This window comes from Sinohyriopsis cumingii, chromosome 12 (genome assembly GCF_028554795.1).
Source record: "Sinohyriopsis cumingii isolate HCF-2022 chromosome 12, ASM2855479v2, whole genome shotgun sequence".
In the NCBI taxonomy this organism is placed as follows: Eukaryota; Metazoa; Mollusca; class Bivalvia; order Unionida; family Unionidae; genus Sinohyriopsis; species Sinohyriopsis cumingii.
This window is the reverse complement of record NC_142972.1, coordinates 114,620,547-114,640,737: the sequence shown is the minus strand read 5'-3', so window position 1 is coordinate 114,640,737 and position 20,191 is coordinate 114,620,547. Positions and strand designations below refer to the sequence as shown.

Genomic DNA, 20,191 nt, shown 5'->3' with positions numbered 1-20,191 from the left:
TTATTTACATAAATCACATCTGGATAGTTTGCACATATATTCTAAAACGAGTAGTGTAACTTTCAAGCCTATTTTTCTGCCATGGCATTATTATGGCCTTGCATCAAGTTGCTATAATAAGCTATAATAATCAACTTTTCTCTCCATCTTTCTGTCCATCTGTCATTCCAACCATTCAAACTTCTTTTAACCATAATAGCTCTGCAATACTAAGTGGATGATATTTGGTCTTTTTAGGTCCAATTTTGACAGTGAGAGTTATTGCCTAACTTCTATCAGTTTTAAATCTCTATTACATCAGATGTAGTTACGGAGCCATTCATCATATTTGATGCAATTTCGTACATACATTTTCTTTGAGACCTAAATATGCCAGTCATGACTTTTAACTTCATTGCTGGAGATAGTTAGGACAATTAATTTCATAGCTTTACATTGGATGTTGCTTGTAATCTATCTCTATATCTATAAATATATTGACATGGTCAAACTTGACTGATAAACCATGGGTGGCATGTGGTCAAGAATATTGGAAGGAAGGTAGTGATGGGACAGGTAGAATAGTAATGATAGGAAAGGCAGAAGTAAGTAAAAGAGTATCTTGTCTACATTTTCATCCCTTTATACTAAGACCAATCTGGCTACCATGGCGGCAATGATATACATGAACCTCAACTGGCATAACTCAGAGAATCATTAGGTCTTACTTGTAACTTAACAGCGGATTATAATGTGATGTTGGAAATCAATATAGTTCATAATCATTCAACATATTTGGATGGAATTTGATAAGAACATTGTACCTAGATGTGCTATTCATGCGTTTTGTCCCATCTGCATGTTGGATAGAATTATAGCCCTTGTTGATTAAAATCTTTGTTTAGGCTGTGACTCGTAATTGGCATAGCTCATAATCCATTCAACATGTTCTAATTCAATTTAATGTTAACTCAGTTGTGCCTTTTATGGCTTTTGCCCTGATTACAGTAGTTATGGCACATAATTTCCCATCCTACATACTTTGGTTTATGTAGCATAACTTTACTTAGATTTTTTTTTACTTCAGCCAAATGTGGCATTTTGATGGCGTCTTTAATAAGTTTGCTTTTCTGCCTTCCATGACATGATTTGTATGAGTTATGTCCCCTGATTGCACATCCTCCTGATTTTGTTTTCTGACACATACATTTTCAGGGGACTTTAATCATGTACTTTTATGTTGTTGAGAGCTTGAATGAGTTTCATTTTTAGCACTCCACAGTGTCATGTACATAAGTTGTGGCCCCGATGGGTCTCCTGAATTTTGTCTCTGAAGCATTAGTTTAACAAGCATTGTTGGATTGCTATCAAAAATTCATCTTGCAGCTTTATATTTGTGAGAATTCTCCAAGTATAATTTAAGGCATTTCAGACCAAGTATAATTTAAGGCATTTTAGACCAAGTATAATTTAATTTAAGGCATTTCAGACCAAGTATAATTTAAGGCATTTCAGACCAAGTATAATTTAAGACATTTCAGGCCAAGTATAATTTAAGGCATTTCAGACCACCATTTAGAGGAGATAAGGCCCCTGGTTGCCCATCCTCCCAGCTTTGTCACAACTTTACTGCAGAATGCTGGAATTACACCAGATTTATGAATACCTATATGATTCAGCTTGGTGCATCTTGATGTGTACTACACACTCATCACAAAATTTGGTCACTGTGATTGATCTTTAATGCCTATATGATTGTCTAAATGTTGTGTTTAAATTTAGTTTCAAGCTGTCTATTCATGCTAGAATCACCAAACTAGATGATTATATGTACTTCTATTAGTACTACATGTTTGCAACAAAAGAATGCCACTTTGACTTATATTTTACAATTTACTGGCTTAGTTTTTGCATTTTTCTCATTACCCATTATTGTTTTTTTCTTTGTATATATACATATACTCATGACATTTGGTAAGGGGATGCATCCTAATGAGTGCTACACTTTGTTACAAAGTTTGGTCACTTTGACACATATTTCATGCTTCACTACTTGTTAAATTTGGTGTTTTAAGTATATAGTTCTCAAGCTCTGTTAATGAGTCATTGAAGTAGATTACTTTATGCATCTCTATTAGTACCACTCCCATGCAACAAAAGGTCACTGTGACCTACTTTTAACATTTGTCTGGTTTAAGTTAGTTTTAGCTCATGATTTGATAGATCTTTTGCCTCCTATATAATACTGTTATACCTGGAGTCGTGAAACTTAGTGAGAAGATGCATTTGATCAGTCCTAAACTCTCACCTTAAAAGTAGGTCACTGTGACCAACAATTAAGTTTCAGTGACTTAAGTTAAATTTTGTGTTTTATTTTTTCATGCTTGAATCATTAAACATCACAGTTGCATACATTTGTTTTAGTACTACACACATACAAAACATTAGCAGTCTCATTTCACATTTTAATGGCACAATTTATGGTTTGGCACTCAAGTCATAACCATATATGTGTCCTGCATGCTACATACATATTGTACTAACCAGTTTAAGAAACATGATGCTTGGTGAGGGAATGCATCCTGATATGAGCAATTCTTTATTTCAGTTGTAGATCTGTTTGGCTCATATTTTATGCATTACTGACTGGGTTTACATTCTGTGTTTTATGTTTATTTCTTTAAAACTTTTAATACTAACATCATGAAATTGATGCTGATATGCATATTTTCTTCCACAATCTTATAACAAAAGAAGCTCATTGTGACCTATATTTAATCTTTTTCTGGCTTTTTTAAGTATTTGCATTTAGCTCCTGACCAACCAAGTTTTTGGCATGCTCTATACATTCTGTCCTATTGCTTATGATGAAACTTGGTGAGTGGATGCTTTTTGATAGGTTCTACATCCATCCTACCTAGAATTGTGAAGCTAGCTGAGTGGATGCATTTTTGATAGGTTCTGCATCCACCTTACTTAGAATGATGAAGCTTGGTGAGTGGATGCATTTTGATAGGTTTAACATCCACCTTACTTAGAATGATGCAGCTTAGTGAGTGGATGCATTTTGGATAGGTTCAACATCCACCTTAGAATGATGAAGCTAGTGAGTGGATGCATTTTAATAGGTTCTACATCCACCTTACTTAGAATGATGAAGCTTTGTGAGTGGATGCATTTTTATAGGTTCTACATCCCTGTTGCAAAAAGTAATGTGTCCGTTGTTTCATGCTTAACAGACTTTGTTTATAAAATTCATTTTTTTGGTTCTTTTCATGTTCTGATCATAAATCTTGACTGTTGGATGCATTTCTGTTAGTACTATACCTTTACAACCAAGGACTGTCACTGTGCACTCCATGTTATGCTTTCATTCTATGTACATTCTAGCCTACTTGGAATCTGTAGTTGTAGTTGGAAGTTGGAATAAATGTATTTATTAGTTGGCACATGTTCCAAATTAATGACTCTACATGGTATATTGTGATCAAGTCAGCAACATTTACAAATATAAACAGTTTAGGTTACAAAATTGGTAACTGTGTAAACATACACAGACATGGCTGTCAGTGATGCAGTAATTGTCAGTTACAATTAATTAATATATGTCTACATTTCTGCTTAAGAGGACTGTTTTGTAAGATTTGTCTGGTCTTTTCTTAAAATTGGATTAGGATCATATTGAATGTTGCATTTCTAGGAAAAGCTGAACTTGACGCAAATTGGTTGAACCGCACATTAAACTTAAGTTGATTTACTTTCCTGACAAAATTTTCTTTGAATCATTTATTTTAACCACTGCAAAACATGTTCATTAACATAACTTTTGATGAGTAACATTTTATTTTTAAAGAAACAGGATTTATAGTTTATGAGCCTCTGCATTGTTTTATAATCATGGTAGATTCTACAAAAGCATATCATGCACATGTCTGCACAGTGTCATCTGATTGCGTGATGGTTTTTTACCATGCACATATATGATGAAGTATCAGAAAGTATCATGATGAACCTGCAGATGTTTTACATAAATTTAACAAGGTCAGGTCTTAAAAACTCAATCTTGTCAAAATAAGAGGTAAATGACATACAACAAATGAAACATTTGTATGTATGCAGAATGGTTTACATGTAAACAGTCATCACTTGCATCAGCTCTAAGTCTAATGTACAGGTCGGGGTTAAGCTTGAGTTTCTGATCATTTTGGTTAAACAGCATTGTTTTCGTTGTGCGTGGACATTGTAGCCTTAATTACGATAAGTTACCATCACTCTGTATTGTGCATGCGAATGAGTATAGGAATTTGATTTTCATGTGAGGCCTTATCAGTACTGGCTAATCAAGCAAATTATTGATGCATGAACTATACTTGTACTTCTGCCTGACACTCCAGGCTTACTCAAAACCTGTAAATTTCACCCAGTTGAATCTGAATTCTAGGGATAAATGTTCACCCAATCAAATCGGAATTCTAGGAGTAGACAGTGAATTCCATCCAGTAAAATATGAATTCTAGGAGTGGATAGTGAATTTCATCCAGTAAGTTATGAATTCTAGGAGTGGATAGTGAATTTCATCCAGTAAGATATGAATTCTAGGAGTGGATAGTGAATTTCATCCAGTAAAATATGAAATCTAGGAGTGGATAGTGAATTTCATCCAGTAAAATATGAATTCCAGGAGTGGATAGTGAATTTCATCCAGTAAAATATGAATTCTAGAAGTGGATAGTGATTATAATATCTACTTAAGCAGCTTTTAAGAACAGTGATTAAAAACCATAATAAAATTTGCTTTATGTCTTTTATTCCCTATTAGAATAAATGTGCAGGTTGGTTAGATGGCACGTCAGCACAATACTGGCTATATAGTTCCAGTTGAAAGTTAAACTTATTAATTTAAAGAAGATTAAAAGTTAAAATGTAATGAAAAAATTTGCAAAACAAACCCATTAATTACAAAACTTCTAACATTTCATTATCAGGATCATTTTAGTCTTAATTTTGGAATGATGATTAATGTTTACACTGGTTAATGGGGCCTGCTGAAAGGTGTAATCATTGATAATTTACTGTAGAACTTTATTTAATGTTTATCCCCAGGAGAGGAGGCAGTTGGGGTCAACAGTAACATTTTCATAGGGAATATGGACTCTTTGTTGTACCTGGAACACTGTTTAAACCGTAAGTCCTGAGTGGAGACTCGGGGATATAAAAATTTATGGCTGAATGGCTTGCTTTACCAGCAACATGTTGTTTTGAGCAGGTACATGAATGTCAGTTTCTGTTTGAAGTCTAATTTATAGCAGATGGCAGTAGACATGGAAATTCCTGTAAACATTTGCTGTTATTGCAAGTCATTTTGGGTCATTTCTGCAAGGCATTATTGGTTAAATTGGTACAGTTATACTTTTACTAGTTCACCACCTATATCAATAACACATTTTGTAAAGGAAAACCTACCAGTTATTGCAGAAAATTACCCATAGTGACTGGCAAAAATAGACAATCAGCACAGGAATTCCTGCATCTGTTTTCATCTGCTATTTACTTTACTTGTGAAACTGACATTCATTTAACTGCTCAAAATAACTGAATATTTTGTGTTATCCAGGTAAGAAGTCATTTTTCATTTGTTGAAGAATTATTTTGTAAAATGGGAAGATTACATCATTAGACCATGTTGAAGTAGACTATGAAGGTTGCTGTGTCCATGATTAGGCTGGTTAAGTTACAAATGCACCTGTATGTTCAGTTAAAGTTGTCAGATGGCTGGTTGCCATGTCCATGATTAGGCTAGTTAAGTTACAAATGCACCTGTATGTTCAGTTAAAGTTGTCAGATGGCTGGTTGCCCTGTCCATGATTAGGCTGGTTAAGTTACAAATGCACCTGTATGTTCAGTTAAAGTTGTCAGATGGCTGGTTGCCCTGTCCATGATTAGCCTACAAATGTTACAAATGCAATTGTATGTTCAGTTAAAGTCATCAGATAGCTGGTTGCCATGTCCATGATTAGGCTGGTTAAGTTACAAATGCAATTGTATGTTCAGTTAAAGTTGTCAGCTGGTTGCTGTGTCTATGATTAGGCTGGTTAAGTTACAAATGCACCTGTATGTTCAGTTAAAGTTGTCAGATGGCTGGTTGCCCTGTCCATGATTAGCCTACAAATGTTACAAATGCACCTGTATGTTCAGTTAAAGTTGTCAGATGGCTGGTTGCTGTGTTCATGATTAGGCTGGTTAAGTTACAAATGCACCTGTATGTTCAGTTAAAGTTGTCAGATGGCTGGTTGCCCTGTCCATGATTAGCCTACAAATGTTACAAATGCACCTGTATGTTCAGTTAAAGTTGTCAGATGGCTGGTTGCCCTCTCCATGATTAGCCTACAAATGTTACAAATGCACCTGTATGTTCAGTCAAAGTTGTCAGATGGCTGGTTGCCCTGTCCATGATTAGCCTACAAATGTTACAAATGCACCTGTATGTTCAGTTAAAGTTGTCAGATGGCTGGTTGCCCTGTCCATGATTAGCCTACAAATGTTACAAATGCACGTGTATGTTCAGTTAAAGTTGTCAGATGGCTGGTTGCCCTGTCCATGATTAGCCTGGTTAAGTTACATATGCACCTGTATGTTCAGTTAAAGTTGTCAGATAGCTGGTTGCTGTGTCCATGATTAGGCTGGTTAAGTTACAAATGCACCTGTATGTTCAGTTAAAGTTGTCAGATGGCTGGTTGCCCTGTCCATGATTAGCCTACAAATGTTACAAATGCACCTGTATGTTCAGTTAAAGTTGTCAGATAGCTGGTTGCTGTTTCCATGATTAGCCTGGTTAAGTTACATATGCACCTGTATGTTCAGTTAAAGTTGTCAGATAGCTGGTTGCTGTGTTCATGATTAGGCTGGTTAAGTTACAGATGCACCTGTATGTTCAGTTAAAGTTGTCAGATGGCTGGTTGCCCTGTCCATGATTAGCCTACAAATGTTACAAATGCACCTGTATGTTCAGTTAAAGTTGTCAGATGGCTGGTTGCCCTGTCCATGATTAGCCTGGTTAAGTTACATATGCACCTGTATGTTCAGTTAAAGTTGTCAGATAGCTGGTTGCTGTGTCCATGATTAGGCTGGTTAAGTTACAAATGCACCTGTATGTTCAGTTAAAGTTGTCAGATGGCTGGTTGCCATGTCCATGATTAGGCTGGTTAAGTTACAAATGCACCTGTATGTTCAGTTAAAGTTGTCAGATAGCTGGTTGCCATGTCCATGATTAGGCTGGTTAAGTTACGAATGCAATCGTATGTTCAGTTAAAGTTGTCAGATAGCTAGAAAAAAAAAAAACATTTTTTTCAAGCTTTGTATAGTCAGATCAGGTGCTCAACCATTCATTTATGTTTTCATATTTCAGAGCATTATCAAAGTTATCGAATCACCTTTGGAGCAAAAATATACCACTTCTTGTATGCCGTTGCTATGGTTTCATTGGCTACATGAGATTATTCATCAAGGAACATACAGGTAAAAGCCCATCTCATAATTGAAAGTAAGTTACATTTATTCTTGAGCTAACGTTGAAGAACTTTAACATTACAATTACTTTAGTATCAGTGTCCATTGCCATCTGTCTGTATGTAGATCAAAATGTATGTCAACACCCTAGATTAACTTCAGTGTTAAAATTTGTTTCTTTCCTCTTTGTTCAATTTCATTTTATCCCACACTTTTGGGATTTGGAATATAGCTTCAGTATGTACTCATCTTTATCTAGTTATCATTGTGGCCATTAACTTTATCTAGGTATATGGGTCTCTGTCAAGTCTCATCTTGCTCTGTGGCCAGTGACTTAATCTAGGTATATAGGTCTATGTCAAGTCTCTTTTTACTATGTGGCCAATGGCTTGATCTAGGTGTATGGGTCTATGTCAATTCTCATGTTACTATGTGGCCAATGACTTGATCTAGGTATATGGGTCTATGTCAGTTCTCATGTTGCTATGTGGCCAATGACTTGATCTAGGTGTATGGGTCTATGTCAATTCTCATGTTACTGTGTGGCCAATGACTTGATCTAGGTGTATGGGTCTATGTCAATTCTCATGTTACTATGTGGCCAATGGCTTGATCTAGGTGTATGGGTCTATGGCAATTCTCATGTTACTATGTGGCCAATGACTTGATCTAGGTATATGGGTCTATGGTAATTCTCATGTTACTGTGTGGCCAATGACTTGATTTAGGTGTATGGGTCTATGACAGTTCTCATGTTACTAGGTGGCCAATGACTTGATCTAGGTATATGGGTCTGTGTCAATTCTCATGTTACTATGTGGCCAATGACTTGATCTAGGTATATGGGTCTGTGTCAGTTCTCATGTTACTATGTGGCAAATGACATGATCTAGGTATATGGGTCTGTGTCAATTCTCATGTTACTATGTGGCCAATGACTTGATCAAGGCATATGGGTCTGTGTCAAGTCTCATGTTACTTTGTGGCCATTGTCTTGATCAAGGCATATGGGTCTGTGTCAGTTCTCATGTTACTATGTGGCCAATGACTTGATCTAGGTATATGGGTCTCTGTCAAGTCTCATCTTGCTATGTGGTCATTGACTTTATCTAGGTATATGGGTCTATGTCAATTCTCGTGTTACTATGTGGCCAATGGCTTGCTCTAGGTATATGGGTCTATGTCAATTCTCATGTTACTATGTGGTCAATGACTTGATCTAGGTATATGGGTCTATGTCAAGTCTCATGTTACTATGTGGCCAATGACTTGATCTAGGTATATGGGTCTATGTCAATTCTCATGTTACTATGTGGCCAATGACTTGATCTAGGTATATGGGTCTATGTCAAGTCTCATGTTACTATGTGGCCAATGACTTGATCAAGGTATATGGGTCTATGTCAAGTCTCATGTTACTATGTGGTCAGTGACTTGATCTAGGTATATGGGTCTATGTCAAGTCTCATGTTACTATGTGGCCAATGACTTGATCTAGGTATATGGGTCTATGTCAAGTCTCATGTTACTATGTGGTCAATGACTTGATCTAGGTATATGGGTCTATGTCAAGTCTCATGTTACTATGTGGCCAATAACTTGATCAAGGCATATGGGTCTATGTCAAGTCTCATGTTACTATGTGGCCAATGACTTGATCAAGGTATATGGGTCTGTGTCAGTTCTCATGTTACTATGTGGCCAATGACCTGATCAAGGTATATGGGTCTGTGTCAGTTCTCATGTTGCTATGCGGCCAATGACTTGATCAAGGTATATGGGTCTGTGTCAGTTCTCATATTAGTGTGTGGCCAATGACTTGATCTAGGTGTATCGGTCTATGTCGATTCTCATGTTACTATGTGGCCAATGACTTGATCTAGGTATATGGGTCAGTGTCAGTTCACATGTTACTATGTGGCCAATGACTTGATCTAAGTATATGGGTCTATGTCAATTCTCTTGTTACTATGTGGTCAATGACTTGATCTAGGTATATGGGTCTATGTCAATTCTCATGTTACTATGTGGCCAATGACTTGGTCTAGGTATATGGGTCTTTGTCAGTTCTCATGTTACTATGTGGCCAATGACTTGATCAAGGTATATGGATCTATGTCAGTTCTCATGTTACTGTGTGGCCAATGACTTTATCTAGGTATATGGGTCTATGTCAATTCTCATGTTACTTTGTGGCCAATGACTTGATCTAGGTGTATGGGTCTATGTCAATTCTCATGTTACTATGTGGCCAATGACTTGATCTAGGTATATGGGTCTGTGTCAGTTCTCATGTTACTATGTGGCCAATGGCTTGATCTAGGTGTATGGGTCTATGTCAAGGAGATCAGGATGGATTTTTATATTGTCTGAGATCAGGATGAATCTTTATATGTTTAGCATTCATGCTCAGTCCCGTCAGTTTCCATCATGCGATGATTCATTGGGCAAGTACAAACTTTTGACCATTGACTAATCAAAGAGCTCTTTACAGCAATCATCTGTTACATAATATACAGAACAAATACTTATTAGAAAGCTCATTGCGGAATGGGACTGAATAGAGCATTATAAAAAAAAATGTTTTGGAGAAGATGTTAAAAAAATGTCCATATCGAGGAAAATCAGATTCATGTCAGGAGAAAAGCGAAATTCTGCATAGAAACTTGAAATGACTTCTCCAAAACCATTGAACATATAAAAATAGGAAAGCATTTAAAAGATCTCAAATGCGCATAACAGAATTTGATCAAATTTAGAAAAAGCATTGTGGCATAAAGACTTTCAACTTTGTTCAAATGATGCTGATTCACTATCAAATTTGGCCTCCATTGCTAAAAAAAAATCCATGATAATTTTTTCTTCCAAAAACAAGTAAGCAGAATTTGACCAAATTTGATAGTAAGCTGATAAATTGTGCAGATTACAGCAGGTAGGAAACCTTTAGCTCACTTCTCACACATCCTTCAGACCTGAGAAACTTCAGCACAACTGCACCAACTGCATATTAAATGAAATTCGATAGACATGTTTATATGCCTCTAAAAATGACCAGATTCAATTTTATGCCATTGCAGTAATTTTTTCAAATACTTTTTTTAACATTTAGGACTTGAAGTTATTTTTCATACATGACTTGTTAGTGCAATTATGCACAAAGACCACCAGATGTAGACAACCATGGCATATTTTTGAACTTATGTATATGTAGACAGACATGGCATATTTTTGTATATATGTAGATGAACTTTCTATTCTTTCTTGCCATGAAATCAATTTTTCAGCTGTTGGGCCTTTTTAAATCTTGTTGAACTTCCATGTAGCTTTTGGGCAAGAAATTCTGTAGCAATTTCAGGATGAAAATTCTACAGACAGAAAAGGCCAAATCTGAATTAAAAATATACCTATAAAGTTATCAATTTTATTTATTGGTCAGTATATTTGAATCAAATTTTTTTTGAGATTTAGACATTTTATGTAAATCTGGTCATTATTATGGTGAACAAATATTCTTCCCTCATCAGTTACATTTTTCTTTTTTGAATTCTACTTCAGTTGTTGAATCTCATCCAGACAACACACATGAAGATCTTCGCCTGGATCGACCATTTCCAGCTCTTGTCCAATACTGTGACTCACTTCATCTGGAAACTATGAACAGTAAAGTAAGCCATATATATGCAATCCTACAACTTGGGGTATTCTTGATGAAATCTGCCTTTTTCTTATGAATTCAGTATCCATTGAAGTTCGTACTATGGATATATGCAGTAAAATGTTTCTAAACTTGACATGTTTTGGCTGTTGTATAAAGCTTTACAGCATTAGACTGGCCATATTGGGAACAAACTACATGCCCCAGTCTATCGAAAGCGGCATGTTACAGATGTGTATTTAGCATTAGACTGGCCATATTGGGAACAAACTACATGCCCCAGTCTATCGAAAGCGGCATGTTACAGATGCGTATTTAGCATTAGACTGGCCATATTGGGAACAAACTACATGCCCAGTCTACAGAAGAGGGCATGCTATAGATATATATATGTGTGTGTGATTAGGATTTTTAATGTAGCTTTAACAGTTTTTCAGTCATATTGCTATGATGTCTGCAGTGTGGCAGTTTATAGTGATGTCTAGCACTGGGGCATCATGCCGCAGACATGTAGCATTAGCACGGGGGCATCATGCTGCAGACATGTAGCATGATGTCCCACCCAGTCACATTATCCTGACACCAGTCCAACCAGTCCTAACACTAACCTCTTAATGCTGAGTGCCTAGCGAGGCAGCTGTTAGTACCATTTTTGTAAGTCTTTGGTATGACTCTGCTGAGGTTTGAACCCACGACCTCCCACTTCCGAGGCGGACGCTTTAACCACTAGGCCACCGGAGCGGTCCTGCTACAGATATATATTTAGCATTAGAATGGTCTTATTGGAAACAAACTATGTGCCCAGTCAATAGAAGGGGGCATGCTACAGAAGATTCAGTTTAGAGAAGTCTCACTGCATTACCTGGCCACCATGGTGAATAGGTGTAATGGCCACCATGATGAATAGGTGTAATGCTCATCTGCCAGTCACCATTAAATATTAAAGCAGCAGTTGGAGGCTAACTTGAATATCCTTAATTCATGTAAATAAGTTCATTTTAGTTTTTCCTTCAGTCATTCATATTTGTTTCTTGAATTTCTTTTTTTCTTTCTTTTTTCCTTCTGTGACAGTTTTTGATGAATAACTTACATTGTTATATATCCAAAAGATCTGAATTGGCTTCAAAATAACCCTGAAACCAATTAATTTTTAAATACTGTTATTTCAGATGATTGCTTACATTTATCATTATCTAGCTCAGTTCTTGTTTATCATTCCACTGTTTACTAAAGTTTATTAGTAGTTTTTTTTACTAGAGAGAGAGAGAGCAAACAGAGAAAAGCTTTAAGAATGGCCTTACAGAGAAAAAAATTGGAGGCAGTGGTGCCTTTTGGAGCTGTTCCTTCGCATCTCTGCCTGTGTTCAGCTGCTGGATTTGAAATGTCATATACACATTTACTTTTTTCTTAAATCTTAAACTGTACATTCATGTTTCATATGTTCTTATGGATCAGCAGAATCGGGCATGATGGTTGACCACAGCTACTACATTTTTTTTCAAATTGTAAATGATTAGATTGATTGCTGTCCTCAGCGATGGTACAAAATTCTCCTTATCTTTGATTAAACAGTTTCTTTCAAAAAAGTCCCAATATCGCAGGATCTGTATGTTTTATATTTGTGCGTGTACATATATGTGTGTGCCCATCCAGGCATGTATCCAAATGGATAAATGTATATAAATTCTTGTTATGTACATTTACTCCATATTGGTGCACATGTAAGATATTTTTGACATTTTTCACACCTGAAATGTTGCTGATTTCCCTGTTTATTGGTTTATTCTAGCATTGTTAAAAGGTGCACATCTATTCAAGGTTTAGTTATGTTCACATGCTTACAAATATTACCCTGTCGGTTTGAAATTCAGTTCCATTTGACATTATATTTAGTACAAAGGTTTTGAAGTATAAACTACATGCTAGAAAGAGAAATTGATCTGTTATATATCAGGATATTCATAATTGGCCATTCTTAATTTCCAAATCTTGATATAAAATTTAAAAACTTGGGAAATAAATGCATAAATTTAGCTCTAACTTTTCCAAAAAACAATCTTGTATTATTCTTTGATTATATTAAACACTTAATATATAGAAGTATAATGGATAAATACTAAGTATTTTTTTAAAAAATTCAGTGAGATAATGTTGAGTTCTAATTAGTTATATCACAGTAATGACATTGATGGTACAAATTTTCAGGGGGTACAGGTCAGTGCATACAGGAACAGATACATTTGTATTAATTTTTCCTACTCTGGGTTTTTATTTTTATGTTTTAAAATTCCCTACATTCTGGAGGCTGATATATCAAGCAAGAAACCAGAACCTGTTCACTCATTGTCTTGAAAATGAATTATATCAAAATTTGGTTGGGGAAGGAATAAAACAGTCCTGTATACATGTATACGGCACAGGTGCCTTACATGCTGTATGTTTTAAAGTGTTTGTACTCATAAAATATTTTTAAAATTCTCAAATTTTAGGATAATACTTTTCAATTTTATTGAATTATTAACAACGAAGTGATCTTTTCTCCAGAATGATACATTCATAAAACAACTTTGGTTGCTGATGTTCTGAACATTTTTGATTCTTCTCTTTACATTGTAGCAACATTTTGCTATTACTGAAGTCAGATTATTTGATTGTAATTTTTGTGAAGAAAATCATTAAGGATATATAAAATGTCTATTTTTTGAGAAATATATAAATTATCAATTGTTAAATGAAAAAAGAAAGCGGTGTCATAATTAATCTGCTGAACTTAGTGGAAATATTCACGTCATTTATTAATAATTTTTGAAAAATAAAAATCAAGTTTGATACAGCTTATCATTGACTGATACGCATTTTGTGTGCAAATATTTGAATTAGGATATTTATTTTTTTCTGCAATAAATGTGCTAGAGGCTTTTTATCAATATCTGTAATCCATAAAAACAGGTGCCACAGCAGAGGAGAAAACTGTTTTTAATGGTTGCTTTCATTTATTAATAGCAGTTGTGGATAAAAATGAAATTCATATTAAAGGAAGAGAGAAGGGCCACTTTTTACCTTTCATTCAGTTTACACTATTGCCCAGTCCCTGGCAAAAATTGTCTTTTTAGTGTATGCAGAATAATGCTGGACTGCACAACACTATCTTTAGGACAGATGGAAAATAAATTCTTCACCATTCATTGAGCAAAAAAAACAAAGGACTAATCATGAAATTGGATTATGCCATTGACACACCATTCAGCTGCATTAGAGAAAATTATACCTTCTGTGCTGTTTATTTAATCTGGATCATTTGCTGGGGTTTATCGTGTGCTCGTTAATACTTGATAGCAGTGAAATAGTTTATGGTTGTGTCTAGTTACGGAATTCTACTTAATGATCAAGAACTCTTGAGTTTATTTATAATCCAGTTGTATCAGAGATTGCCTGTATCAGGAAGCATGAAACATTTTACTATCTATAGCCTTTGTGGAGTCATTTTAACTATGCCTACTTAAAACATAGACTATTGAACGTTTTCACTGAGTGACATAGAAGGCTGTCTCCTTGACTACTGAAGCACTCTCACCGAATGAAATAGAGAACTGTCTCCTAGACTACTGAAGCATTCTCACTGAGTGAAATAGAGGACTGTCTCCTAGACTACTGAAGCCTTCTCACTGAATGAAATAGAGGACTGTCTCCTAGACTACTGAAGCTTTCTTACTGAACGAAATAGAGGACTGTCCCCACATGCTTTTTATATCCCTGATTCTGTAGAGTTTGGTATATAGAGTAAACATCTTGTCCATCCACCTTCCATCATGCACTCATGCAGCTGGTACTGCAGTTTATGATGGATTGCCATGAACGTGGTAAATATTTCAGTCATCACTTGAAGATGCAAATATTTACAAATAAATTTGCTTCTTTGTTTTGTTAGTTATTTCCCATTTGGTCTTGTGGTGGTATTTTCAGTATATTGCTTTACCATGTTATTTTTTTCCAGTGGTACATACCACAGTACTTTTTCATTGCACTAGTATTGAAGTAGTTGAATGTATGGAAATTCCGGAGTAATCTTGTTACAGATTTAATGCTCTTAACATGTTTCAAAATAATTCAAGAAATTACTATTATATTTTTATGCAGCAATTGTATTTGTCACCAATTAATTTTGAATATTACAAATATAATTATATTCATGAGCCTTTAATCACATGTTTGATATGAGCCACATATGCCAACATGGTGGCCAAATGGGATTTGTGAAATATATTTGGTTCAAATTCACATTTTTTCAGATTAAAAAATAATGTCACTATTTTGTAGATATTTACTGGTGTATGTTAATGTGTTAAGGACATATATTCCTTTGTAAGACAGCGAATGATTTTAAGTCCTAAATATGTTCTCATTTGTTCTGTTAGTTTGTTTTATGTTTACTGGTCCTCTCTGATAAATATCTTGCCTGGTTATTGGCATCCCACTCAAAGTTTTCCTGTAAATCATATCAATATTGTGGCTTGTAAATTGTAGTCTCTGTGTCAGGATTTCCTATTTTTATTAATAAGCTCACTGAAGTCAGCATAATGTTTGTACAGGGTGTAAGCTTAAAAAACTCGCTTTAGTTACTGTTGTTAGATTGCAAGTTATACAACTATTAACAACTATTATTTTTTTTTCAGATGATATAATTTGGTATAAATCAGAGCATGATATATTTTTCCAGCTTTAGACAGATGGAACTTTTCCTTAACATAGAACATTAAACTGTTGGCTCCTATTATAATTGCAGAATACTGTGGAATGTATCTCACTATGTTCAGAATTGGGATAAAAAAGAACACAAACATTTAAAATTCTGTGCAACTAGTTTTGCATTTGTGCTTCTTCAGGCACGAAATGTTGTGAAAGAAACTAATGACGTCACTTATTTTAAAATAACAATTACTTCATTACGTAGCGTCGTAAATTATATGCATTGTCATAACAATTTTATACTCTAGTAGAGAGTGATTATTGGGGTTAAAGTGTGTTGAAATATTAGAGGAAAACGGAAGATCTCTATAATTTTTTATATGAAAGCAATGATTATTCATTCTCTTAGAAACTTGTTGAAGTGTTTGTCCAACATATTGCATGCTACATTTTGGACAGGTTATCAAATAAATCACATCAGTTGATATGCACGTAGAGAAAATACCTCTTTTGTATTAGCACTACTGAAAAAAGTACTTTCTCTTATATTTACACATTGAGAACACCAGTGTCTATTACATTTAGATGACAAAAATTGTCTTTTTTTATTTTCTGTCTGTTGCAAATTCTTGGGTTTTCTATAAGCGAGAATTGGTTTATTTTTGTAAAGTGATTTTATACTGGTTTTATTTGATAAATTTAGGAGACTATAATATTTATTAATTATACGACCTATATTAGGTAATGAAGGACTATATTGTATTGTGAAAGGAATTATATTTTTCTCTATTTTACATTTTGCTGTGTTTAAGGCCTTATGTTGAGTAAGATTATGGGTTTTGTTCAGTGCAGAATCAATTATTTGTGTAGGATAATTTCTATTTTGGAAATATGTTTGTAATTATTTCAACAAATTTTGTAATTGACAGTCGTCTGAAATAATGCGTCGGTATCTTTTAGCCTGGCTATATGTTATACCATTTTTACATGACATGGGATGACATGAAGAATATTCCACATATTGGAGGATATTAGTTTCTTTAATCTGAATATTCGTAGAGATATGATAATACACATCTCTATGTTCAGAAATACAAAATTTTTCATGTTACCCACCTGTAGCAACTAGTGCTGGAATTTTTTATTCTGTGCCATGAAACTTGGTAGGGTCATGATCTGAACATGTGCATTTCAACATATCACAAAGCTGCCATGGTTTTGTTCCAAGTTATTGGCCATTTTGTCTTGTATATTAAAAGCCTTGTTAGCACAATTAGTCCTGCAGGTTTTAGCTGCCCTATCTGGTAGGAAAGTATAGCTTATGGCATGACCCAGTCATTTTTTTTCATCATTCATTATGTCCTTCAAAAATTCTGTTAAACTCCTCATAAACCACTGTACAGATTTTGACATGATTTGAAACAGATCATTTTGGCGTGACAATCTTTCAAGTTTTGTTACAAATGAAGGTTTCTCTTCACAACAAATTAATCTTTTGCTTTGGTTTCTGTACGTAGTGAAGGACCATTTCAGAAGTCAACAATGACCGAGAGCCTTGTTGGCCAAATACTATAAGATGACTCAGCTCAACCAAAAATGAGTAAAAAAAGAAATCTTTTTCCAGACAACCAATCCGATATTTTTTAGTATTAAGCCAGAAACATACATATTATTTTTATTGAATTAATAGACAATATGGCAGATAAATACAAGTATGAGTTTTCTTTCACAAACTTGCACTTGGGCCTCCTGTTGATAGATTGCCTTGCATTATTTTGGTCATCACCTGAAGATATGCATGTAGACAAATCACTTGCTACCCGTTTTTATTGGTGTTGCAACCATTTTTGTTTGTTAGCTTAATGTAGTATATGACACAATCTAGTCATGGATCTTGTCTTCCAGCTTTTTTTAAAGATTGATGTGAAAATGTAAATATTATCGTCATTACCTACACATACTGACAGCTCTTTGTGCTATCATGATTTTTGTGAGAGTTATTTCCCTTGCTGATCTACATCTGGATGCTACCTATGACAGAACTTTGTCAATGTAACTACTCCAGCAGTTTTTGTGGATTGTTTTCTGAAACCTGGTACATGATATGGGCATCATAAATAAATATACATGTTGTCAATTCTGTTATTTATGTCTATCTTATGTGTGTTAATTTTCATGATTATGTATTGTAAGGATTATTTTTGAACACATTACATAGCTGGGTTTGTACTTTAAGATGAGGTCATTTCGGTTGAGTATTACATGTTATTATGACCTTTTCACCATGGATACTGTAAAAGAAATATTTTTGACTAATTTGATTCATGTGATTCCATCTTGGAAAACCAGCTGACCTAATTTCTCTGAGCTTGTTGACAAGTTGAAACAGGGTTGCCACGCTACCGGGAAATTTGGAAAAAGTTGTGAGAAATGTTGATTTTTTTCCAGACCATGAAAAGTCCTGGAATTTCGCAAATATTGATAAAAGTCTGGGAAAACCCGGGAATTTTCTGCCACCACTTGACACCCGAAACAATCATGTAATTGAGTCGAAACTAAACTGATCATGAGTTAAATTTATTGAGTTCTAACCAGAATATTCAGAGGGTGCAGTATGGATTATTTCGTTGCTTGCAATAAACATATATGCTGAGTCAATCCAAATGCTCAGTTGATTATATTTGTCTCGTAGACTTTTATTTTCAAAGTCAGCGTGATATCCGTATCTTTCCTTACATGGAAGGTATGAAAACCAATCTAGCATTACAAGACGCCAACATGGTGGTGGCAAAGCATAGCCGCATACCAGAGGGCCTTGCAAATTTTAAAACATTGCTAGATCGAATGATACATGCATGAAATCGATATGAAAATTACTTATTTTCTTAGAAATGGTGAGTAGTAAAATCGTTATGTCTTTAATCTGCTAAAAGACAAGATAAAACTATATGATGAAATGTGACCTGGTGCTCGCAATTTGCATTGCTAGTCACATGAGTACTGTACACGAATCTAACAACCCACCTTTTCAAATGTTGTAGAGAAAAAAAAAATTTTAAAAATATTAAATGAAAGTTGTATACTGGTTGTAATAAAAATACAAAAATGAAAGAACATAAAATTCTCCATATTTATATATTCCAAGAACAACTTTTGGAGTATTGTTGTATCACATGACCACCACGTTGACATGTGATCTCTGCTTGATAAATCAGACTGGCCAGATTGCTGGATTTTACAAAAAGTATCTGACTTTCATTTAATATAATTGAATTCTGTACAACAACATTATAAAGAAGTTTGTTGTTGATATCACGTGAATATTTGACTTCCGATGTCCTCATTTGAGATTTGTGAAATCATGTGACTAGTAATGCAGATGGCAAGTACTGGGTCAGGTTTCATCTATGCCATAGTTTCATCTTGTTTGACTGCGGATTAACAACATAATGATTGTAATACTTGCCATTTCTGAGAAAATAATGGTGAAAATAAAGGTTAATTCGCTGGATTGGAGTCATGCGATGGTTGTCCGAGAGTTATGCGTTGGTATGTCACTGTCTTTTGAATGTATATTTGTAGTTTTCCAGTCTTCTTGCGATTCTGAAGTGATAAAAGATGCGTGAGAAAAGTAGAATCGAGCGGAGGGTTGTGGTCACGCTTGCACTCCTTGTGTTCATTTACATTATGATAAGGTGATTTCACGTTGTCAGAGATTTCACCTTACTTTATTGATAAAACATCAGACGCCTGTGCTTGAACCTGTAACCCTGAAAATCCTATTTACTATGTATCTGTTAGAATCATACAAATAACTACATTTTATAAAAGATGGAAATGTGTACATAAAACAAATTATGCATCTTAATCAAAGTTTCCAATTTTGCAAGAAGTTGTCCCACACGTACAAAGTCATCTGCTGCCCAACATGTCAGCTTGCCACTAGGATGGGATTCTCACAAAATTTCCTGGCATATGGTCTGTTTCTCAATTCTTAAGTATTTTTTCCCCAGAAGCAAGACGTTGTAAACATATTACACCCTATTCATTGTTGTTTCTTTTCCACATAATAACTTTTTTTTTTTTAAATTGAATTTTACTAAAATTTTACAAGATTGGTTTAGTTGGCATAATATTGCTTGCCATTTATTGGCATTGTTACATTGAATTTTTTAAAGCTAGCTATAAACCTGATCAAATTACTCGACTGAACTGCTGACAGAAACAGTCCAGAGTAATGTATTTCATTTCTATAGCTCGATGGATAAACATTACATCTTTTCAAAGCTGTGTGAAGAATTGGCCGACATATTGCAAGTCATGAAAACACGGTGGTGGTATCCTTTGTGTCCAAAATTAATATTA

At 34.7% G+C, this 20,191-nt stretch overlaps 1 protein-coding gene across 2 annotated transcripts in view; it reads left to right on the top strand.

Annotated features, from left to right (window-relative positions):
* LOC149787282 (NEDD8-activating enzyme E1 regulatory subunit-like) overlaps window positions 1–20,191 on the top strand; it is a 176,003-nt gene that overhangs the window by 51,181 nt on the left and 104,631 nt on the right. For both annotated transcript variants that reach the window (XM_089977816.1, XM_089977815.1), the window contains exons 7-8: window positions 7,385–7,494; window positions 11,041–11,150. In XM_089977816.1, the coding sequence (XP_089833942.1) occupies window positions 7,385–7,494; window positions 11,041–11,150 (220 nt within the window). The remainder of the gene's footprint in view (window positions 1–7,384; window positions 7,495–11,040; window positions 11,151–20,191) is intronic.